Raw genomic sequence first — 21,332 nt, 5'->3', positions numbered from 1 at the left:
TTTATTTAACTTCAGTTTTATGGCCTGGTGGGCTGAGCGGGATGTCTGGATAATCTCAATGTGTTTTAATTTACTTAGGCTTGTCTTCTATCCCAGCATGTCGTCTATTTTTTAAAATGGGTCATATACACTTGAAAAGTGCGTATATTTTTTTGATTGGGATGAATAACTGTAAATGTCTATCATATACAGTTGCCTAATTGTAGTGTTTAGCTCAGTAGCCCTCTTAATAAGCTTCTTTCCCATTGATCTACCTTTCTCTGATAGCAGTGTATTAAAGTCACCTACTAGGATTGTTGAGTTTGATTTCATTTTTCATCTTTGAATAATGTGTTTGAAAATTTCACGGATCTCTTATTAGGTATGTTTATATTTATTATGCTCACTGGTTCCTTGTCTATTAATCCTTTGAGCATTACTTGTTATTGTTTGCCCCTTAAGGTCAATTTTGTTGGAGGTTAATATTACAGCCCCTGCTTTATTAAGTTGCCAATTGCATGGTATATTTTCCGCCAGCCTTTCATAGTTAATCTGTTTTTGTCTGTGAGCTTAAGGTGTGTCTCTTGCAGGGAACAGATTGATGAGTTATGTATTCTGAGCCAGTTCGCTAACCTTTGTCTTTTAATGGGCACGTTGAGGCTGTTGACATTCAGAGTTATTACCACCATCTGTGGATTCATCGCTGTCATCTTGTACCTTTTGTGTTGGGCGTTTTCCTATTTCCATTAGTATCAGTGTGCTATGTCTGTGTGGGGAATTCATTCTTTTCCTTTCCTTCTGAGACAATGTGATCTTGTTAATTGTTTTCAGCCTGTTCACTTGAGGGAGGAGTTGTGCTATTTGGTGATCTCCTGCTTGTGCTTGTTGGATGTTGGTCTTCTGACCATAGTGAGTTGGCAAGGATGTTCCCAGGTTTGAGTGCTTTATGGCATATTCTTTGTGTTTTTCCTTGTCCTGGAAGACTCTTACCTTGTCATCTATCTTAATAGATAATTTGGCAGGGTAGAGGATTCTCAGGCAGGTGTTTTTACGTTCAGCTTTCAGAAGATGTTATTCCACCTGTCCTCCTTTTCATGGTTTCTGCTGATAGATCTGAGCATATTCTTACCTGAGAATCACTGTATGTGACCACCTTTTTTTTTGCTTGCTGCTCTTAAAATTTCTCTTTTTCCTTGAAGTTGGATAATTTAACTATTATGTACCTAAGTGAGTTCTTCCAGGAGTTTAATCTAATTGGTGTCCTCTATGCTTCCTGTGTGAGTGTCTGGTTTGCATTCATTAAGGTCGGGAAGTTTGCTTCTAAAAATTTCCTCATCTCCTCTATCATTGCATCCTTATTCTGTGTGGCTTCTCTCATATTCTGTGTTACTTTAAGCAGCATTTTTAAGATTTCTTTCTGAGGCAGATCAGCATGTGATTCTTCTATGGATGTCATTAGGTTTCCGACTTCTTCCACTGTTGTGTTTTATTTTTTGTTTTGTTTTCATGTCCAGTATGTTGAAGTATGTTGCTGTTTGTGTGTTATTTTGGAAGTAGGTGCCATGTTTCTGGAGACCAAAGAACCCGGAGCAATTTCTCTGCGTGACTGGTAAGTGTTTTTGAGGACTACCTGTGGCCTTCTAGTGTGGTGGGTAGAACAACTATGTAGGCTGAGGGCCACGTCAATGCAGTGACCACTGCTGGTGGGGTGCCTCAAAATCTGGGCTGAGGCAGGAGACTAGTTTTGCCACTGTCTGGGTTGGGGCAGGACTATAGCGTGGGCACAGGACTGGCCTGACCTGTCAGGCCACAATTTTAAACCTTTTAAAAACTCTGTGGATCCCAGAACTGGTAGAGCCAATTTTTATTTGTGGCTGTAGCTTTCAGAACCTGTTTGCTTTTCCTATTTAGTTTTGTTAAAGTCCTAGGCTGTGCTCTGGAGATTCATGTTGTTATGTTAATGTATGTTAAAAGACAGGGTTCTGGTGGCTCACAGTCAAAGTAACACAAAAGACCACAGCCTGGAATTGAGATCCATTTTAGTTTGTTTAAAAAACTTCCTCTTTTAAGCTGATCCTGTCAAGGACAGGAAAAGCCCTGCAAAAAATGGAGATACCAAAACAGACCAGGCACAGAAAGCTGAAGGTGCTGGAGATGCCAAGTGAAGTGTGTGCATTTTTTATAACTGTGTACTTCTGGTGACTGTACAGTTTGAAATACTTCTATTTTATCAAGTTTTATAAAAATGCAGAATTTTGTTTTACTTTTTTTTTCCACAAAAGAAAAGCTTGTAGTTAGTTCAAGGATCATTTGTTGGCCCTTAGGAGTGTTTTCCAGTCCAGTCTGTTGGGGCACCACGCCCTGGCCCCAAAGTCCACTTTCAGCATTCCCTGGGGACCTTGTCACTCCATTCCCTTGCTGTTCCGCTGCACTCCCCCAGTGCTTTGCCTTGGTGTGGTGGGATCAGGTCAGGTGCAATTCCCACACTGTGTCTCCGGTGCTGTCCCCTATATCTCCCTTAGTCACTGAGGTTGTTTTACTTTTTTTAAGCTGTTATTAGCACAGAGAACACTCCATTGTTGTGTTTTGTGAGCGAGGCAAATGTCACTCATAAGCTGTCTCCAAAGCTGGATGGAGTGAAAGACACCTTGTCCTGTTCATTTTGAGATACTCCCTCTGGGTTTCCCAGGAGAAGGGATTCCCTGACATTGACCCACGTTAGCCACCTTGGCACAAACACCTTGTGAGAGGGAAAAAGTATAGTTTTGTTTTTTCTTTCTCCATACTTTCTTCTCCCCTCTGCCTTCAGCATAGACTTGACTCCCACAAACCCAGAGACCTGTTGGGACCTGACCTCAAAACATTGGTTGTTAGTATATTGGGTGATCTGGACTTTCCAGTGATGCCATCCCTCAAAAGAGCAGTGCTACCTTTGGTCCGATTGTGGTTCTTCAGATTGGTAATTCTGCTGTGTTCATTTCATTTTCTGTAAGTCAGGGTTGGCTTGTGAAAAGTTGTTCAAACAATATGCTAAATGTGAAATGTCCACCTTCCCTGTTCAGAGCATCAGCTGAAGACTTCAGTTGGTTTAACACTGACATTCTGGTTTTGGTATTCCATTGGAGAAGGGAGTTTGAAAGTTGTATGTTGTTAATGATCATCTGCCCATGTCCTGCCTGAATACCCTGATTGTTTATGAAAAGTATCTTTAATGAAGCTGGATATAATTTGACTCGGGGGGAAAAAAAACCCTTTTCATAATGAGCTTGTGGAGTGCCCTTGTATTGGGACGGTGCCACACTGTCCCCCAGGGAAGATGACCAGATCAGTGGAGTGGGTTTGGGGCTGACTGGAACTGAATTCTCTCCCGGGTGTACTCTTGTGTCACTCCCGTCACTGTCCAAACAGCCTGCCAGTTGTGCTCTGAGGAACCGTGTTCTGTCACAAGTAAATATCCCAGCAGCTTTAGAATTGCCTCAAATTATTATTTAATTATCACTCATTACCCAGGCTGAGAGGTGTGGAGCTGGGGAGAGGGGGATAACATGTGGCCAATGTAATCACTCTGTTCCTGGACTGCAGCAACAGGGAGGATAGCAGAGAGTGGAACTCCATTGTGACGTCTTGTGGCTAATTCTCAGAGGCTCTCCATGAGGATGGGACCATAACCACTGTTAGATAGAAACCTAGGGAAACTGCTGCTCACCGCAGGTCTCATATTCTGGGCAAAGGTGGATAGCATCCTGCTGGACCTGGTAAGGATTTTGTGGAGCCTATGGACATATGCAGTGAGTGTAGAGCATTTCAGCGAGTTCTTGCGTTGCTTCATGGACAAAAATAACTGGAGGAGGGCTGAACCAGACCCTGGTATACTGAATCTATATTTAGCACCCTGTCTCCCATTATTGGTCTCCCTTCCTATTAATTTTCTGATCTAGCAACAAGAGTGCCAAGTGGGTGATTCTGCCTCAATGTCATCTTGACTCTGACTACTTAGATTTATATTTCATATATTCCAAATAGATAAACACATTTTGTCATATTATAAAATGATTCTTCTCATACATAGAACAGTGAATTATAAATAATACAGTGGTATGAGTAAATAAAAATATTCTGAATAACATAAACGGTACAAGCACAGTCCATGCTGCATGATCCATTTATATAAAATTCTGGAGAATACACACTTATCTACAGGAGGAAAAAAATTATCAGTCCTTGGATATCAACGACAGTTATAGACAAGTAGCCTAGAAAGAGAAATTAATAAGGGGTAGATTAAAATATTGGAGCATTATTATATATTCAATTTGCCTATGCTTTCTAGAAATTAGCATATATCAAATTGTACACTTCATGCATACTGTTTATGTAGTAATTTTATATTTTAGTAAAATATTAAATATTAAAAAGAAAAAAATCATATTTCACTGTTTTAAAACCGTGAACCATGGGTTAAAAGTAATCACTAACCCTTTTAAAGATCTAATACAATGTTAAAACACCTTTATTATATTTTAAAGAACAAAATATAAATAGACATGAAAATTAAAATTATGTACAATAATGACTTAATTCTAATGGCATGGTTTTTAAGGAACCTAATCTTATGGATTTTTATAATGATAGACAAATATGTAAATATGCAATTTTGATCAAGGAATTTCACATTTATCAAATATTTATTCCACATATACAAGAGCATTAACATGAAGATGCTTCTGATAACTAGGAAAAAAGAAACATTACAAATTTAATTCAGAAAATAAATAAATAAAAGCCAGGATATTCATGTAGCTAATTCTGGTTAATGGTTAAAATTAGAAATAACATAAATTATAATTACAAGATAAATTAAAATAATAAATATTCTTTATGTTTCATACAGAATGAAAATAAATACTTGCAAATGTTTATAATTCCTATATCATATCTATATTATAATGTATCTGGAGAAAAATGGGAAGGATAGAGTCAATAATGTAGACAATGCCATATGTATGAACTACTCCTTGAATTCATCTGATTAAACCTTCTAATGATATTAAAAATGTATTTAATATAATAAAATAATGTTATATGAATATATTCATTTCATAATCATTCAAGCACATTAGAACGTATGTGTGAAAGTTGTTTAAAAATTAGTTAAGAAATTTATGCAATCTTGTTCTCCTTTTTCCATGTTCCTGAAACTGCTGACTTTTCCTCTATCCCCAAGGACACAGTCCCTCTGAAGCCTGTTTGTTTTGTGTGTGTATGCCACGTATATTAGCAGAGAATATATTAATGAGTCTTACATGTAGGTCACCAAGGACCTTTTGTTTTTCACTTATTGGCATTTTAAGTTAACTTTAAAAGGGGGTGGAAACCAATAGTTATTAACAAGATTTCTTGACTTGCTGATTTAGACTATCACCTCTTCCATCATTGGAAGAGTTGAGTTCCTGCCATACCCCAGCACTTGTAGATAATTTATTTTCTTTTCAATGATAGATAATAGTAGGATTTATTTGAGGGCTGATAATAGTACTAATCTTATTGTGTGGAAGTCTACCTAGTTTCTTGGGAGAGGAGTTACAGGCTTACATTACAAGCTAATGTCTTTATGAAAACATTACTTTCCACATCATAGTTTAATATTGCTACATTTAAATAACCAAAAGAAATTCTGAAAAAAACCCAAATATGATAAAATTGTCTTTTTATTTATAATTCCCTTTTAAGGATTTAGATAATATTTTCTTTATAAAATAAATCACTTTCAAGAATAATTTATAAATTTACTAATACATCTAAGATGTATTTGGGAGATGTGATTATTTAGACTAAGATTTGTCTTTTCTGGGTAATTGGCATTGCCTGGGAATTTTTTAATGCATAGGATATGAGTAACTCTTTCTCTAAATCAGCTTAAGATATATGAAAAGAAATTTGGCCTATATATTCAACTGCAAAATAAAAGTAATAAAGTTTCTCTATATGTATAAAAATGTGTATAGGATAATAATTTGACTGAAACTTAAAGACTATTAAAGATCCTTTTGTTCATTTAAACTTTTGAGAGAGAATAAATAGAAAATTATATTTCAAAATTATTCTGTTTATTAAGTTTACTATATAATAAGTTGAAATATCCAAGGAATAAGAAAGGATATACCTTGAAGATTGAACAATGTCATAAGGTTGGAGAGTTTGTTAGCATTTCACAATAACTAATGCACAGTTGGAAGGGCAACAAAATTAATAAAGAAGTAGGTTCCGTGGGTGGAAAAAAAGAGAAAAGTTGTTCTTTATAGTTGATGGTTATTATAAAAATGATTAACTTTGCTAAGAAGTTTATACCTTTCAGGTAGACCATGAACTTCCATCAGCGCTTCTGTTTTGATAACCGTGAGCTCGGCAAACAGTCACTGTCAACTCTGCCACCTCTCGGTAAGAAACAGAGGTATACGAGGTATACAGTGGAGTAAGCCTGCTAGTAAAGCAAATAAACTAGATACCTAAAGGCAAATTGCTTCTATCATGAATGTAAGAAAAATTCAAGATATGGACTGTATACTGGAAATATTTGTGTCTTTTTCAGTATAGAAAGTATTTAAGCTTGAGAAAATTTTGTGGAGCAGTGTATCATGATATCTGAATCTAAAGAGTCTTGTTCTCTGTATTCAATATCCAATATCCTATTGATCATTAGCAAAAGTATCAACAATGAAGACAGATTAACTCATTTCACTACAAGATCAGGGAGGAAAGAGAAGACAGATTTCACATAAATTAACAGTAAATATAAAGCAGAAACAGTAAGAAACTCCATTCCAGAGTAAAGTTCTCCTCTCCAATAAATATGGTGAGCCCCAGTCTGTGTTAAGTATTAACATTGTATAAGATGACAAAACAAAACAAAAGGTAATAATAACTTAAAGCATCTAACTGTCATACAGCTATGGCAAACATTTATGAATTCATTTATGAATAGCGAGAAACTCCTAAACATGAAAGGATATTATTGCTATCTACAAAATTATACCTCTACAGCAATCATATGTTAAAACAAATAACAGAAGATAGAAGGAACACATACAGGGGGGTAATGAGGAATATAATTTTAAATATGTGGAATTTTAAAACCATTTGAAAGAAATTTTTTCTGCCATATACAGATTGGACGAAAGGTAGAAGTTGGTGATGAGAAACAATACGATTACAACATTCATTCTGCTGGGACTGACAGATGATCCTGACCTACAGGTTCTGCTTTTCATTTTTCTCCTTCTTACCTACATGCTGAGTGTAACTGGGAACCTGACCATCATCACACTCACCTTTGTGGATGCTCACCTGAAAACACCTATGTACTTTTTCTTAAAAAACTTTTCCTTTTTGGAAATCTCCTTCACCTCTGCTTGTATTCCCAGATACTTGTATAGCATAGCAACAGGTGACAAGGTCATTACCTACAATGCCTGTGTTGTGCAAGTGTTTTTTACCGACCTCTGCGGAGTCACAGAGTTTTTCCTGTTGGCTGCCATGTCCTTTGACCGCTATGTGGCCATCTGCAAGCCTTTACATTATGTCACCATCATGAGCATCAGAGTCTGTAGGATCCTCATTGTCAGTTGCTGGGTAGCTGGTTTGTGTGTAATAATCCCGCCACTTAGCCTGGGTTTAAACCTAGTATTCTGTGATTCTAATATGATTGATCATTTTGGCTGTGATGCATTTCCTCTGGTGAAAATTGCATGCTCCAACACATGGTTTATGGAACAGACAGTTAACATCTGTGCTGTGCTGACCCTAAATCTGACTCTCACTTGTGTCGTTCTGTCATATGGCAGTATCATCAAGACAATATTTAGATTCCCTTCTGTCCAGCAGAGGAAAAAGGCCTTTTCCACCTGTTCTTCCCACATGATTGTGGTATCAATCACCTACGGCACCTGCATTTTCATCTATATGAACCCGGCAGCAAAGGAAGAAGTGACCGTTAACAAAGTGGTTTCATTGCTTGTTTCTTCTGTTTCTCCGACTTTGAATCCATTCATTTATACCCTGAGGAACAGCCAAGTTAAAAAAGCCTTCAAGGACTCAATCAAAAGACTTGCTTTTCTCTCAACTAAGTAACAGAAAAACTAATTTTGAAAACGTAGATAGATCTGATGTATAAAGCCATTAACTAGAATCTAAAAATCATCAATGATATTTTAAAAGATGTATTCTCTTAAAATACACATTTAACATATTTAAAAGAAGAAAATATGCATGAGCAAGGAACTAAAAGTAATGTTTACTAATTAATCTATTAGCAAATGTCTGACATAAGCTAAGCTTTTGGGTCCTTTTTGATATTAACCAGCATTTGTAAGTATTTCTATAAAATATTCCCTCATCCATGCAAAATTTCAGTATATGGAGGCTGTTGATAGAATGGTTACTAACAATATATATTTAACTCAAACATTATTTAAAGGATAAACAATCAAATGATTTGCTTTACTAATAGCTCAAAATCAGATGTAACTTAAATGTATATTACAGTATGTACTAAACCAACATGTTTTTAAATATATGAAAGCATGCTTTGGTAACCAGTTAAAAGATGTAGTTGCAAATAATTATGTATTTAAAAGTAATGGAAATAGTGTATTTTCAGAAATTGGAAATTGAAAATATTAAGTGTAATGTAAGAAGATGTCTCATGTAACTATAAAGTTTCATTTTACATATATGAGTAAAATTATCCAATGATATAAAAGAGTTTACATTATTTAATATAGGACTATAATGACATAATAAAGAAAATTAAATATAATAAATGCTACAATCAAAAATACTTTTAAAATTAGCTACCTATTTTAAATAACACACTCTCTTCCTTCTCAAGTGTCTGGTACTACTGCATCATCCTTTTGTCTCCAAGGACACATTTAACCTGAAACCAATGTTACTTGTTTTTTGCCAAATTTTATTACTCAGAAAATGCATTAATGTCTCTGAATGTACCCACCAGGGATGTCTTGTATAATCACTTTAAGGCATGCTCAGCAATTTTTGTTCTTACAAAGAGCTGTACATGACATTGTGAAGCATTTCTTGCTCTCAGATGTTCCTGAGATTATTGTCTCCTTCACCAATGTCCAGGTGGAGTGCCTGACATTCCCCATCCCTTAGAGTAATTTATGTTTATAATGTGATGGAGATAGAAGAATATACGCCTGGGATATTAATTGCACTACGCCCATTGTGACAAAATCTGTCCAACTTGTGAGGCATGACAATTCCTGGAAGCACGATTACTGAAACTGCCAGTTATTTTAAAGATATAAATGTCTTTATAAAAATATCACTTTCACCATTGCAGTCTCAATATTGTTTTGTTGAAACAACCATCATAAATCCTTATTTACTAGCAGATGAGTAAGTATGACAAAGTTTGTCTCTTTTATTAGATATCCCTTTGTAATATATAGGTCACATTTACTTCTGAAAATAAAGTGGAATTCCAGGATGATTTATATTTTTCGTATGTATCTAACTTATGATGTGTCATTTTATTCAGAATAAATTTCTCTTGTATTGATAAATGCCTTGATTTGGGAAGGTTTTATGAATAATATAAACTCTCTGAATCTGATTTAATTTAAGATTTATCAAGGGAAGCTCTGGCTCTACACGCAACCAAATTAACAGCAGTCCAGTACGTGTGTGTGCACAGACATGTAGAAGAATAGCCCTGCGTGTTCACTCCCCAAAAGAATAGTATAATGGCTAAAATGGAAGAATTTTATTACAGATGTTGTGTTATTTTGAAAAGTTAATTGAAAGTAAGAATAAACAGAAATCAGTATCGATCTGTATAATAATTTTTTTAAGAAAAAAATTCTCAGGAACATCAAGTTAATTCTGACTCGTGCAACTTTCTAGAAGAGAGTAGAGCGGGTCCTGTGGGTTTCTGAGTCTGTGCTTTTTCATGGCAGTAACCAGGCTCCTCTTCCTCTTATGGGAATCTTGGGGTCTCAGTCTGCTGTCTTAGTGGTTAACAGCCAGCATAGAACACACAACCTCACCAGGGCTCATATAAACTTTATTATATAGTAAAATGTTCCCTCAATCTCACACATCAACATAAGCAAGAAAACAATAATATTTGGGCAAAATATATATTTTGATTATTTTAAAACACAGAAAGTTTTAATAATGGAAAAAAGATTTACCATGGTGAACAGGCTACTTGAAAAATTTGGAGAAAATATTGGAGAAAAGACGGTCAAAAATGAAAACTCTTCTATATCTCAATTTGATATTATGTGTTTACATATTTATCACACATGGCCTCATATATTTACTTACCAACTACCCCACCTTCAAGGTAGTTTGTTCCGAAATATGCTAATTTTTATGTTACTGTAGCTAAGTTGTATTATACATGACAAAAATACCTAAGGAGGATATAGGGGGAAGAGAGGGAGCAGGTACAGTTGGCAATCAAACATAGACTGCTCCAGTTATTTGACAAAAATCTGATAATTTATTTTTTCAAAATGAGAGATTAAAGTTAATGACTAATCTAACTTTCAGATAAATTATAAACCTCTTCCTTATCTTAGTAACACTATGAATAGGGAAAATATTAACAGTTCATTCTGTCCCTAATTCAGTAAAGATACAATGAATTAAGTAATGGAATGAAATTGCTTATAAAACAAATAAATTTGGAGCACAAAGGAAACATTTTCCATTCATTAATATCAGAACACTTCGAACTTTGATATGCTGACACTATATTGGAAACTTTTAAATCCTTATTGCTGTAATTAATGGCAGGAGTCTGAAACGGATATGCCAAGCAATTTATCACAAAGTAAAAGTCTACAGGAATTTGACTTATGGATTAAATATCTATTATTAGAGGAAAGCTACATCCGCAGAAGAAGACATAATATGTTAAATGGAAAGATTGAGGTGAACCAGGATCCTCATTATTTTTGTAAGAGATAAGTGTAAACATATAATCTATAAAGGATATATACATAAGGAAAAAAACTGCATTTTGTTGAGTGTAACAGCAATGTTTAGGGTTGTTCATAAAAATAAACACTCAATCAAAAAACAATCATTTTTACTTTGAACAAAGATGTCAAGCTTTCTTTTAGAAGGTGTGTAGTAAACATGCATTTCCTATTATATATTGTTATTTGTTGTTAGATGTCGTGAGGTGAGATCCGACTCACAAAATTATATTCCATCAGTTATCTGTTTCAGTTAAGTGAGAAAAAACATTAAAAAATGATAGATTAAGACCTCAAGATTTTTAAAACAGTGATGTAGAATAAAATTTCACTGTATTAACTTTTTTAAAGATGTTTAAAATTTTTCCTGAATACCACATACAGATTGGGCAGAAGTCAAAAGTCAGTGATGAAAAATGGCACAGTAACAGCATTCATTCTGCAGGGACTGACAGATGACCCTCAGCTGCAGGTCCTGATTTTCATCTTTCTCTTTCTCACCTACATGCTGAGTGTAACCGGGAACCTGACCATCATCGCACTCACCTTTGTGGATTCTCACCTGAAAACACCTATGTACTTTTTCTTAAAAAACTTTTCCTTTTTGGAAATTTCCTTCACTTCTGCTTGTATTCCCAGATATTTGTATAGCATAGCAACGGGGGACAAGGTCATTACTTATAATGCCTGTATGATACAAGTGTTTTTTATTGACCTCTGTGGAGTCACAGAGTTTTTCCTGCTGGCTGCCATGTCCTTTGACCGCTACGTGGCCATCTGCAAGCCTTTACATTATGTCACCATCATGAGCATCAGAGTCTGTAGGATCCTCATTGTCAGTTGCTGGGTAGCTGGTTTGTGTGTAATACTCCCACCACTTAGCCTGGGTTTTAATCTGGAATTCTGTGACTCTAATATCCTTGACCATTTTGCCTGTGATGCATTTCCCCTCATGAAAATCGCATGCTCAGACACTTGGACTTTGGAACAGACAGTTAACATCTGTGCTGTGCTGACCCTAAATCTGACTCTCACTTGTGTCGTTCTGTCATATGGCAGTATCATCAAGACAATATTTAGATTCCCTTCTGTCCAGGAGAGGAAAAAGGCCTTTTCCACCTGTTCTTCCCACATGATTGTGGTATCAATCACCTACGGCACCTGCATTTTCATCTATATGAACCCGGCAGCAAAGGAAGAAGTGACCGTTAACAAAGTGGTTTCATTGCTTGTTTCTTCTGTTTCTCCGACTTTGAATCCATTCATTTATACCCTGAGGAACAGCCAAGTTAAAAAAGCCTTCAAGGACTCAATCAAAAGACTTGTTTTTCTCTCAACTAAGTAACAGAAAATCTCATTTTGAAAAAGTAGATAGATCAGATTTATAAAGCCATGAACTAGAATCCTAAAATCATCAATGATATTTTAAGAGATGTGTTATCTTTAAATACACATGTACATATTTAAAAGAAGAAAATATGCATGAGCATGAAAACAAAAGTTATGTCTACCAATTAATCTATTAGCAGATGTCTGACATAAGCTAATCTTTTGGGTCCTTTTTGATATTAACCAGTATTTGTACGTACGAAATAACATTTTTATCTAGAAATTTCACTTCTATAAATTATTCTCACATCCATGAAAAATATCAGCACATGGAGGCTGTTGATAGAGAGGTTACTAGCATTACATGTTTAACTCAAACATTAATTAAATAAAAGATACACAATCAAATGAATAGCTCTAATACCTGAAAATTAGATGTAACTTAAATGTATATTCCAGTATGTATTAAACCAACATGTTGTTAAATATATGAAAGCATGCTTTGGTAACCGGTTAAAAGATGTAGATGCAAATATTTATGTATTATGAGTAAAGGCAATTATTGTGTATTTACAGAAGTAGAGATGGAAATATTAAGTCTGTAATGAAGAAGATGTCTCATGCAACTATAAAGTGTCATTTTACATATATGAGTAAAATTATCCAATGATATAAAAGAGTTTACATTATTTAATAGAGGACTATAATCACACAATAAAGAAAAATATATATTATATATGCTAAAATCAAAAAATACTTTTTTAATTAGCTACCTTTTTAAAAATAACACACTGTCTTCCTTCCCAAGTGTCTGGTACTACTGCATCATCCTTTTGTCTCTAAGGACACATTTAACCTGAAACCAATGTTACTTTGCCAAATTTTATTACTCAGAAAATGCATTAATGTCTCTTGAATGTACCCACCAGGGATGTCTTGTATAATCACTTTAAGGCATGCTCAGCAATTTTTGTTCTTACAAAGAGATGTACATGCCATTGTGAAGCATTTCTTGCTCTCAGATGTTCCTGAGATTATTGTCTCCTTCACCAATGTCCAGGTGGAGTGCCTGACATTCCCCATCCCTTAGAGTAATTTATGTTTATAATGTGATGGAGATAGAAGAATATACGCCTGGGATATTAATTGCACTAAGCCCATTGTGACAAAATCTGTCCACCTTGCTATGCATGACAATTCCTGGAAGTACAATTACTGAAACTGCCAATGGTTTTAAAGAAATAAATGTCTTTATAAAAATATCACTTTCACCATTGCGCTTTCAATATTGCTTTGTTGTAACAATCATCATAAATCCTTATTTACTAGCAGATGAGTAAGTATGACAAAGTTTGTCTCTTTTATTGGATGTCCCTTTGTAATATATAGGTCACATTTACCTCTGAAAATAAAGTGGAATTCCAGGATGATTTATATTTTTCGTATATGTCTAAGATATACTGTGTCATTTTTCAGAATAAATTTCTCTTGTATTGATAAATGCCTTGATTTGGGAAGGTTTTATGAATAATATAAACTCTCTGAATCTGATTTAATTTAAGATTTATCAAGGGAAGCTCTGGCTCTACACGCAACCAAATTAACAGCAGTCCAGTATGTGTGTGTGCGCAGACATGTAGAAGAATAGCCCTGCGTGTTCACTCCCCAAAAGAAAAATAGAATGGCTAAAATGGCAGAATTTTATTACAGATGTTGTGTTATTTTGAAAAGTTAATTGAAAGTAAGAATAAACAGAAATCAGTATCGATCTGTATAATAATTTTTTTAAGAAAAAAATTCTCAGGAACATCATGTTAATTCTGACTCGTGCAACTTTCTAGAAGAGAGTAGAGCGGGTCCTGTGGGTTTCTGAGTCTGTGCTTTTTCATGGCAGTAACCAGCCTCCTCTTCCTCTTATGAGAATCTTGGGGTCTCAGTCTGCTGTCTTAGTGGCTAACAGCCAGCATAGAACACACAACCTCACCAGGGCTCATATAAACTTTGTTATATAGTAAAATGTTCCCTCAATCTCACACATCAACATGAGCAAGAAAACAATAATATTTGGGCAAAAATACATATTTTGATTATTTTTAAATGCAGGAAGTTTTAATAATGGAAAAAAGATTTACCATGGTGAACAGGTTACTTGAAAAATTTGGAGAAAATATTGGAGAAAAGACGGTCAAAAATGAAAACTTCTATATATCAATTTGATATTATGTGTTTACACATTTATCACACATGGCCTCATATATTTACTTACCAACTACCCCACCTTCAAGGTATTTTGTTCGAAATATGCTAAGTTTATGTTACTGTAGCTAATTTTGAAGTACAAGACAAAAGTTTCTAAGGAGAATTAGGGGCCGGGAAAGGAGAGGGAGTAGATAGAGTTGGCAATCAAACATAGAATGCTCCAGTTATTTGACAAAAATCTGATAAATTCTTAATTTTCTCTAAATGAGAGATTAAGTTTTATAAGACTATTCTAATTTCAGATAAATTATGAACCTCTCCTTTATCTTAGTAACACTATGAATAGGGAAAATACTAACAGTTCATTCTGTCCCTAATTCAGTAAAGATACAATGAATTAAGTAACGGAAAGAAAATGCTTATAAACAAATGAACTTGGAGCACAAGGAAAAATTTTCCATTTATTAATATCAGAAAACTTCAAACTTTGATGGGTTGACACTATATTGTAAAAATTTTCATCCTTAATGCTGTAATTAATGGTTGAAATCTGAAAGAGAAATGCGAAGATGTTTATTACAAGCTAAACATTTACAGGAATGTGACTTATGGATTAAATATCTATTATTAGAGAAAAGCAGCATCAGCAGAAGAAGATATTATGTTTTAGATGGAAAGATCGAAGGGAACAAGGACATACATTATTTTGTAAGATATATGTGTAAAGCATATAATCTGTAAAGGTAATGCACATATGGAAAAAAACTAGATTGTGTTGAGTGTAGCAACCATATTTAGGGTTGTTTGTAAAAATAAACACTCAACCTAAAAGCAATCATTTTTACTTTGAACAAAGACGTCAAGCTTTGCTTTAGAATGTGTGTAGTAAACACATGTTTCCTAATTATATATACTTGTTAGTTGTTAAATGTCGTGAGATGAGATCCGACTCGCAGTTATATTCCACCGGTTATCTGTTTCTGTTACGTGGGAAAAACCTTAAAAATTGATAAACTAAGACCTCAAGACCTTTAAAACAGTGATGTAGAATAAAAGTCTCACTTATTGACTTTTTAAAATTTTTTTGACATTTTCCCTGATTATCACATACAGATTGGACAGAAGTCAAAAGTCAGTGATGAAAAATGGCACAGTGACAACATTCATTCTGCAGGGACTGACAGATGACCCTCAGCTGCAGGTCCTGATTTTCATCTTTCTCTTTCTCACCTACATGCTGAGTACAACAGGGAACCTGACCATCATCACACTCACCTTTGTGGATTCTCACCTGAAAACTCCTATGTACTTTTTCTTAAAAAACTTTTCCTTTTTGGAAATCTCCTTCACCTCTGCTTGTATTCCCAGATACTTGTATAGCATAGCAACAGGTGACAAGGTCATTACCTATAATGCCTGTATGATCCAAGTGTTTTTTATCGACCTCTGTGGAGTCACAGAGTTTTTCCTGTTGGCTGCCATGTCCTATGACCGCTATGTGGCCATCTGCAAGCCTTTACATTATGTCACCATCATGAGCATCAGAGTCTGTAGGATCCTCATTGTCAGTTGCTGGGTAGCTGGTTTGTGTGTATTAATCCCACCACTTAGCCTGGGTTTAAATCTAGTATTCTGTGATTCTAATATGATTGACCATTTTGGCTGTGATGCATTTCCCCTAGTGAAAATCGCATGCTCCGACACATGGACTTTGGAACAGACAGTTAATATCTGCGCTGTGCTGACCCTAAATCTGACTCTCACTTGTGTCGTTCTGTCATATGGCAGTATCATCAAGACAATATTTAGATTCCCTTCTGTCCAGCAGAGGAAAAAGGCCTTTTCCACTTGTTCTTCCCACATGATTGTGGTATCAATCACCTACGGCACCTGCATTTTCATTTATATGAACCCGGCAGCGAAGGACCAAGTGACTGTTAACAAAGTGGTTTCACTGCTTTTTTCTTCTGTTTCTCCGACTTTGAATCCATTCATTTATACCCTGAGGAACAGCCAAGTTCAGAATGCTTTCAAAGTTTCACTTAGACGACTTGCATTGATCTCAAGTAAGTGACCTCATGTTATTCTCAAAAGGAAAGAGAACTGGCACCACACAGTTTCTTCTCCAAATCTATAACCTAATTTATTTTTAGCAATGTATTTTTTTCAACCTTAATATTGTCAACATTTCTTTGAAGTAGCTTCCAGGAACTCTCATGAAGTTTTTCTCTTATTGCTGCTTTCAAAACAACATTTGAGAATGATTTGCATCTCCTTAAGAGATTAGGTAAACAGAGCTCATGAACTCTGTTTTGGGAATAGAACTAATTTTGTAATATTAAATCTTCATTACAATAAAACCACTAGTTCAGTCGGACACAAGTAAGGAAAACCTTTCTATCTTTGTTTCACTCAACATATACCTGTGGATAAAAAAGCATGTGAAATAAGAGGAACTTTATGTAAAGGCCTTTAACAGGATATGTATAGCCTATTTAAAATGTGAAAAGGATTTTAGAAAGAGAATAAAAATACTTTCAGTATTGAGAAACATGAGGTTTGAGAACGCTTGAATTATTACACTGACAAACATGGTAATGCTGAATGAAAACTAATAAAACCTTCTTTTGAATCTATGCTGGGTGCATTTAGAAACTCTAAATTGGAGGTGTCCTAAATAAAGATGCAACTAAAAATACAGCAATAATTTGTAAATTCATTGACAAAATCTCTGTAGGTGATAAAATGGAGCATAAAAGAGAGTAGAGGTGGAGTTGCATTATGGCTCCTAGAAATGTAGGATGAAATCTCAAATTTTAAGTGGTAAAGGCACTTGGAATTATATAATAGCATAAAGTCAAAACTGTCCAATTATTTCCCTTTTTTGGATTATATCTATGCTCGTTTTCAAAAAAGCATTCTATTTTTTCTGTAAGATATTGTCCTTTTCTTCATGGGGGAAATATTACAAGTGTATTCAATATATATAGCACAAATGGAACTATCATTGTCCAAATTATCTCATTAGTCTAAATTATGCTATTAAAAATCAAAAGACTACATATGTAATTCATTATTGTTAAATTATTCATTCTAATTAGTTAACTAACTACAATCCAGAATGCAATGAAATGTAGACAATTGTCTCCTATGCACACTATCCATGTATATGCAAAAATATAGCATGCTGTGCATTATTTAAAATACCAAAAATTTATGCATTTTCATTATTTACAGCAATGTAAACTAGAACAAAGGAGAATAATGTGTTTTTATAAATGTGAAAGAAAGTGGAAGCTGTAACTTATCAACAGTAGAAAATGAAATAAATTGTTAACCATGTCCAGTTCTTGAAAAGTCCAAAAGCAGAAATAAATATCTTCCTAAAGCAGTTCTTCAATGGTTCATGGGAAGTTCTTAGAAAGGAAATGGGTAAGCAGGAAAAAAAAATCAATATAAAAATGGGAACTAACATATGAAATTATTCCTAATACTCACTCAGTGAATTTTTTTTATCTGATAGTTTTTATTTGACCATGATAATGGTCAAAAATCTACTATTCAACTATTAATGATGTGCACCTGACAGGTGCAAGACAAGGGTAATACTGACTTTGATAGTTAAGGTTAGGCATCAACTTGACTGGTCCATGGTTCTCAGTAGTTTGGGCAGTTATGTAACACTATAACTTGTCAGTTTTATAATGATGTCATCATTTTACCTTTTGTGATATGGTGTGGTCATCTTCCATTTCACATGACACCAACTTTTCTTTAGAGACCCGTTTTTTAGAACCTAATGATGTCAATATGTGAGAAGTGGGTGTATTATATTTAAGAGTTATAGAGTCTTATTTTTTGAAGTGAAGTTATTTCACCAAAGAATATCATCTGGTATCATTGATAACTGAATGGGAAACATTTTCATTAGTAGTCTATCAATTGATAGCAACGCTTACCATTGATGGTGCCTTAAATTGATTAATTGTGGCATGTTCTTTTTCTCCTGAGGATATTCTTACATATTCATAAAACTGAAAACAACACAATAGGAAACCTGTACAAGTACAAGAATTTTGCACTGCAGCTGAACAAATAGCAAATTTTAATGGACTATCATTGCATTAGCATAGAAATCAAAGAGGAAATATTGCTATCATGAGTTATAAAAATTAATTTCAAATAGAATTAATTATACCTAAAAGGATCATATTAAAAAACTAGAATTATTTTAAGTTCATATATAATATAATTTAAACCAAAAGATGGCAATCACTATTTTAAAATAAGAATGTTAATACATGTGTGTTTATTTTCATGCATGTATATGCTCTATATTGTCCAAGTAATATTTTATAATTATTAAATTTTATTCACATATATATTCACTAAGCATATAAAATATTAAATAATGGAAAACTCAAATCAAATACCAATTGTTGTGAAGTTGATCTCTAGTCCTAGTGACTCTATACAGAGAGTAGAGCTGACACTTTGGGTTTCGGAGACTGTCCGTATGTATGGAAGCAGAGAGACTCATAGCTCTTCTATGTAGTAGCTGGTATGTTTCAACCATTGACTTTATAGTAAATGAAGACACATTTTATTTAAGTTTATCTGTAGCAGAAAATCGTAATTGAATCAGAAAATGTGTCTACCCCTCCAAAAAGTAAAAGCATTAGTCATATTAAATCATTTATATATATGGATTTGGATATACATATCCAACTATTTGAATAAAATATCTAACTGTTTTATAGCTGCTTGGTATATATTGTGTGTATGTACCACACATTACTTATCACTTCACCCATTGATGGCACTTCAGTTGTTTCCATGTTTTTACTATTCCATGTGAAGAAACTATACTGAATATAGGTGTATGTATACCTGTGTTCATAGTACTCCTTTTATTTAGTTCTTACATGTATACTTAGTGGGATTGCTGGATCATATGTAATTCCTATTTCTGGCTTTACAGAACACACCACAACATTTTCCAGGGTGTTTGTACTATTTTACATTTACAGTAGCAGGAAAGTTCCACTATCCCTATATCCTCACCAACATTTGTTAACTTTTTTTTTAAGTGCCTAAGATGACACTGGAAAATAATAACAACAACAAACACACTTGAAACACACACACACAGAGGAAATTCAACCCTGCCCTCCAGGGTAATTGAGTCAGAATCAACTCCATGGCAGTGAGTTTTTGAATGAGAATTTAGGTACGTGAGATGCTATTTCATTGTAATTTTTATTTGCCACTCTGCAATAATTAATGATTTTTAGCATTTTTTCACATTTGTATCAGCTCTCTAGATATTCTTTTAATAAAGGTTCTGTTCATTTCTCTTTTTTTATTTTTGTAATGGTTTGTTATTTGTTTTTCTGTTGAAATATTATAGAAATTTTAGAGATCATATATTTATAGGGTATGTCATTTGTTGTTTTAATCTTATGATAGAATATCTTAATGAACACAAAATTTTAATTTATCCTTTTTGTTTACTATTAATTGTGCATTTGTTTTTATGTTTGTTTTTTTTCTTTTTGCAAAAGAGAAATGTTCTTGTTCTCCAAAATGTCTTGATAACTGACAGGGTGATCAGCTCCCACCTTCATTCAGTTGATATGGTTGTTCAGTTGATATGGTACAGCCCTTACTCTGGCTAAGGTTTGAATCAAATTCTCATGTGTCATCCACACTTCTTAAATCACATGACTGTACTTCATTAGACCAGAACAATGCCAGACAGGTGGCTTAATACAACCAACCCTAGAGAAACAGTAAGTCCTTATATAGCAAGCAACCTGTCTCTTGTTACAATATGGAATTAAAAATTTCCTCCTGTAGCAACAACCTTGACCAAAACCACCCTCTAAATTGGCACAAAACCTATCTCCACATCAGCTGCTTTCATTCCAGATACCATTTAAACTGGCAGGAACTCTAAATAGGAAATAAGGCCTCTTCCATCTCTTCCTAACCTCTGTGTGCTCCTGGACTTGCCGCGGGCACCTATCTTGGGTGCCTTGCTCTCTACAGCTTTTCCTCTCTAAATTCAATCATCTCACAATAGTTTCTATGGTGAACTGTTGGCTGTTGTGTCTAGGACTTTATAGTGTTTGTCTTTATATTTATTTGACACTTGTATGTAGGTGTGTTTGTATGAACTCACCACTTTGTAGGGATAGTAGAGAATACTAGTATGTTCATACTTCCTCTTTGCTGTTGATGTAGCACAGTAGAGGGTAGGCTTCACTGATTTGGGCAGCTATTACTGATCAGCTTTTTCTCTTTCCTTCTTTTTCTTTATATTTCACTTACTTTTTTTCTTTACTATTTTCTATACTATTATTCTACTTGCATAATTTTGTTTACTCTACTTTCCCTCTCTTTTTGTAACCACCAAATCAGTCATTGACATCTGCCAAAATTAGCCAAACTCACCCTCAATTCTGCTAGATAAACTATGTGCATACTAGAATTCTCCACTACATCCATAAGGTGGTAGTTCCTAAGACCACATCAATGTAATATTGTCAATTAAATATAAAGATAAAAAAGCATAATGTCCTAGACACAACAGACAATACAGTTCACTAGGGGAGTGGATCATATACCTGATTTAAATTCAGAACCATAAACATTACTTTAAAAGTTATAACATTGAAACTCGTGAGAAGGAATTCAAAAGAATAATATTTAGACTTCTGGGGGAACATGGTTGCCATATAAAAAGCATGAAGACAAGAAATTGCTTCTCTGAAAAGATTAACAAAATTGGCAAACTACTGGCAATTTAAC

General features: G+C 34.4%; 3 protein-coding genes across 3 annotated transcripts; all 3 read left to right on the top strand.

Moving 5' to 3' along the window:
* Positions 1-5,271: 5,271 nt before the first annotated feature.
* On the top strand, positions 5,272-8,106 carry LOC142450920 (olfactory receptor 6C2-like). Its single transcript, XM_075552855.1, has 2 exons — positions 5,272-5,288; positions 7,146-8,106. The coding sequence occupies exon 2, from the start codon at positions 7,171-7,173 to the stop codon at positions 8,104-8,106; it is 936 nt and encodes a 311-aa protein (XP_075408970.1). The 5' UTR covers positions 5,272-5,288; positions 7,146-7,170.
* Positions 8,107-11,364: 3,258 nt separating this feature from the next.
* Positions 11,365-12,336, top strand: LOC142450919 (olfactory receptor 6C2-like). The gene has a single exon (XM_075552854.1). The coding sequence runs from the start codon at positions 11,401-11,403 to the stop codon at positions 12,334-12,336; it is 936 nt and encodes a 311-aa protein (XP_075408969.1). The 5' UTR covers positions 11,365-11,400.
* A 3,282-nt stretch (positions 12,337-15,618) lies between these two features.
* Positions 15,619-16,593, top strand: LOC142450918 (olfactory receptor 6C2-like). The gene has a single exon (XM_075552853.1). It carries the CDS (start codon positions 15,658-15,660, stop codon positions 16,591-16,593), a length of 936 nt encoding a protein of 311 aa, XP_075408968.1. The 5' UTR covers positions 15,619-15,657.
* Positions 16,594-21,332: the final 4,739 nt, after the last annotated feature.

Source organism: Tenrec ecaudatus, chromosome 6 (genome assembly GCF_050624435.1).
Source record: "Tenrec ecaudatus isolate mTenEca1 chromosome 6, mTenEca1.hap1, whole genome shotgun sequence".
Taxonomy (NCBI): domain Eukaryota; kingdom Metazoa; phylum Chordata; class Mammalia; order Afrosoricida; family Tenrecidae; genus Tenrec; species Tenrec ecaudatus.
The sequence above is the reverse complement of the archived record's forward strand: the minus strand, read 5'-3'. Positions and strand labels throughout refer to the sequence as shown.

What these genes read in the sequence shown, in the direction of transcription:
- LOC142450920 (XM_075552855.1), top strand. Translation starts at nt 7,171, where the DNA reads ATGAGAAACAATACGATTACAACATTCATTCTGCTGGGACTGACAGAT.
- LOC142450918 (XM_075552853.1), top strand. Translation starts at nt 15,658, where the DNA reads ATGAAAAATGGCACAGTGACAACATTCATTCTGCAGGGACTGACAGAT.
- LOC142450919 (XM_075552854.1), top strand. Translation starts at nt 11,401, where the DNA reads ATGAAAAATGGCACAGTAACAGCATTCATTCTGCAGGGACTGACAGAT.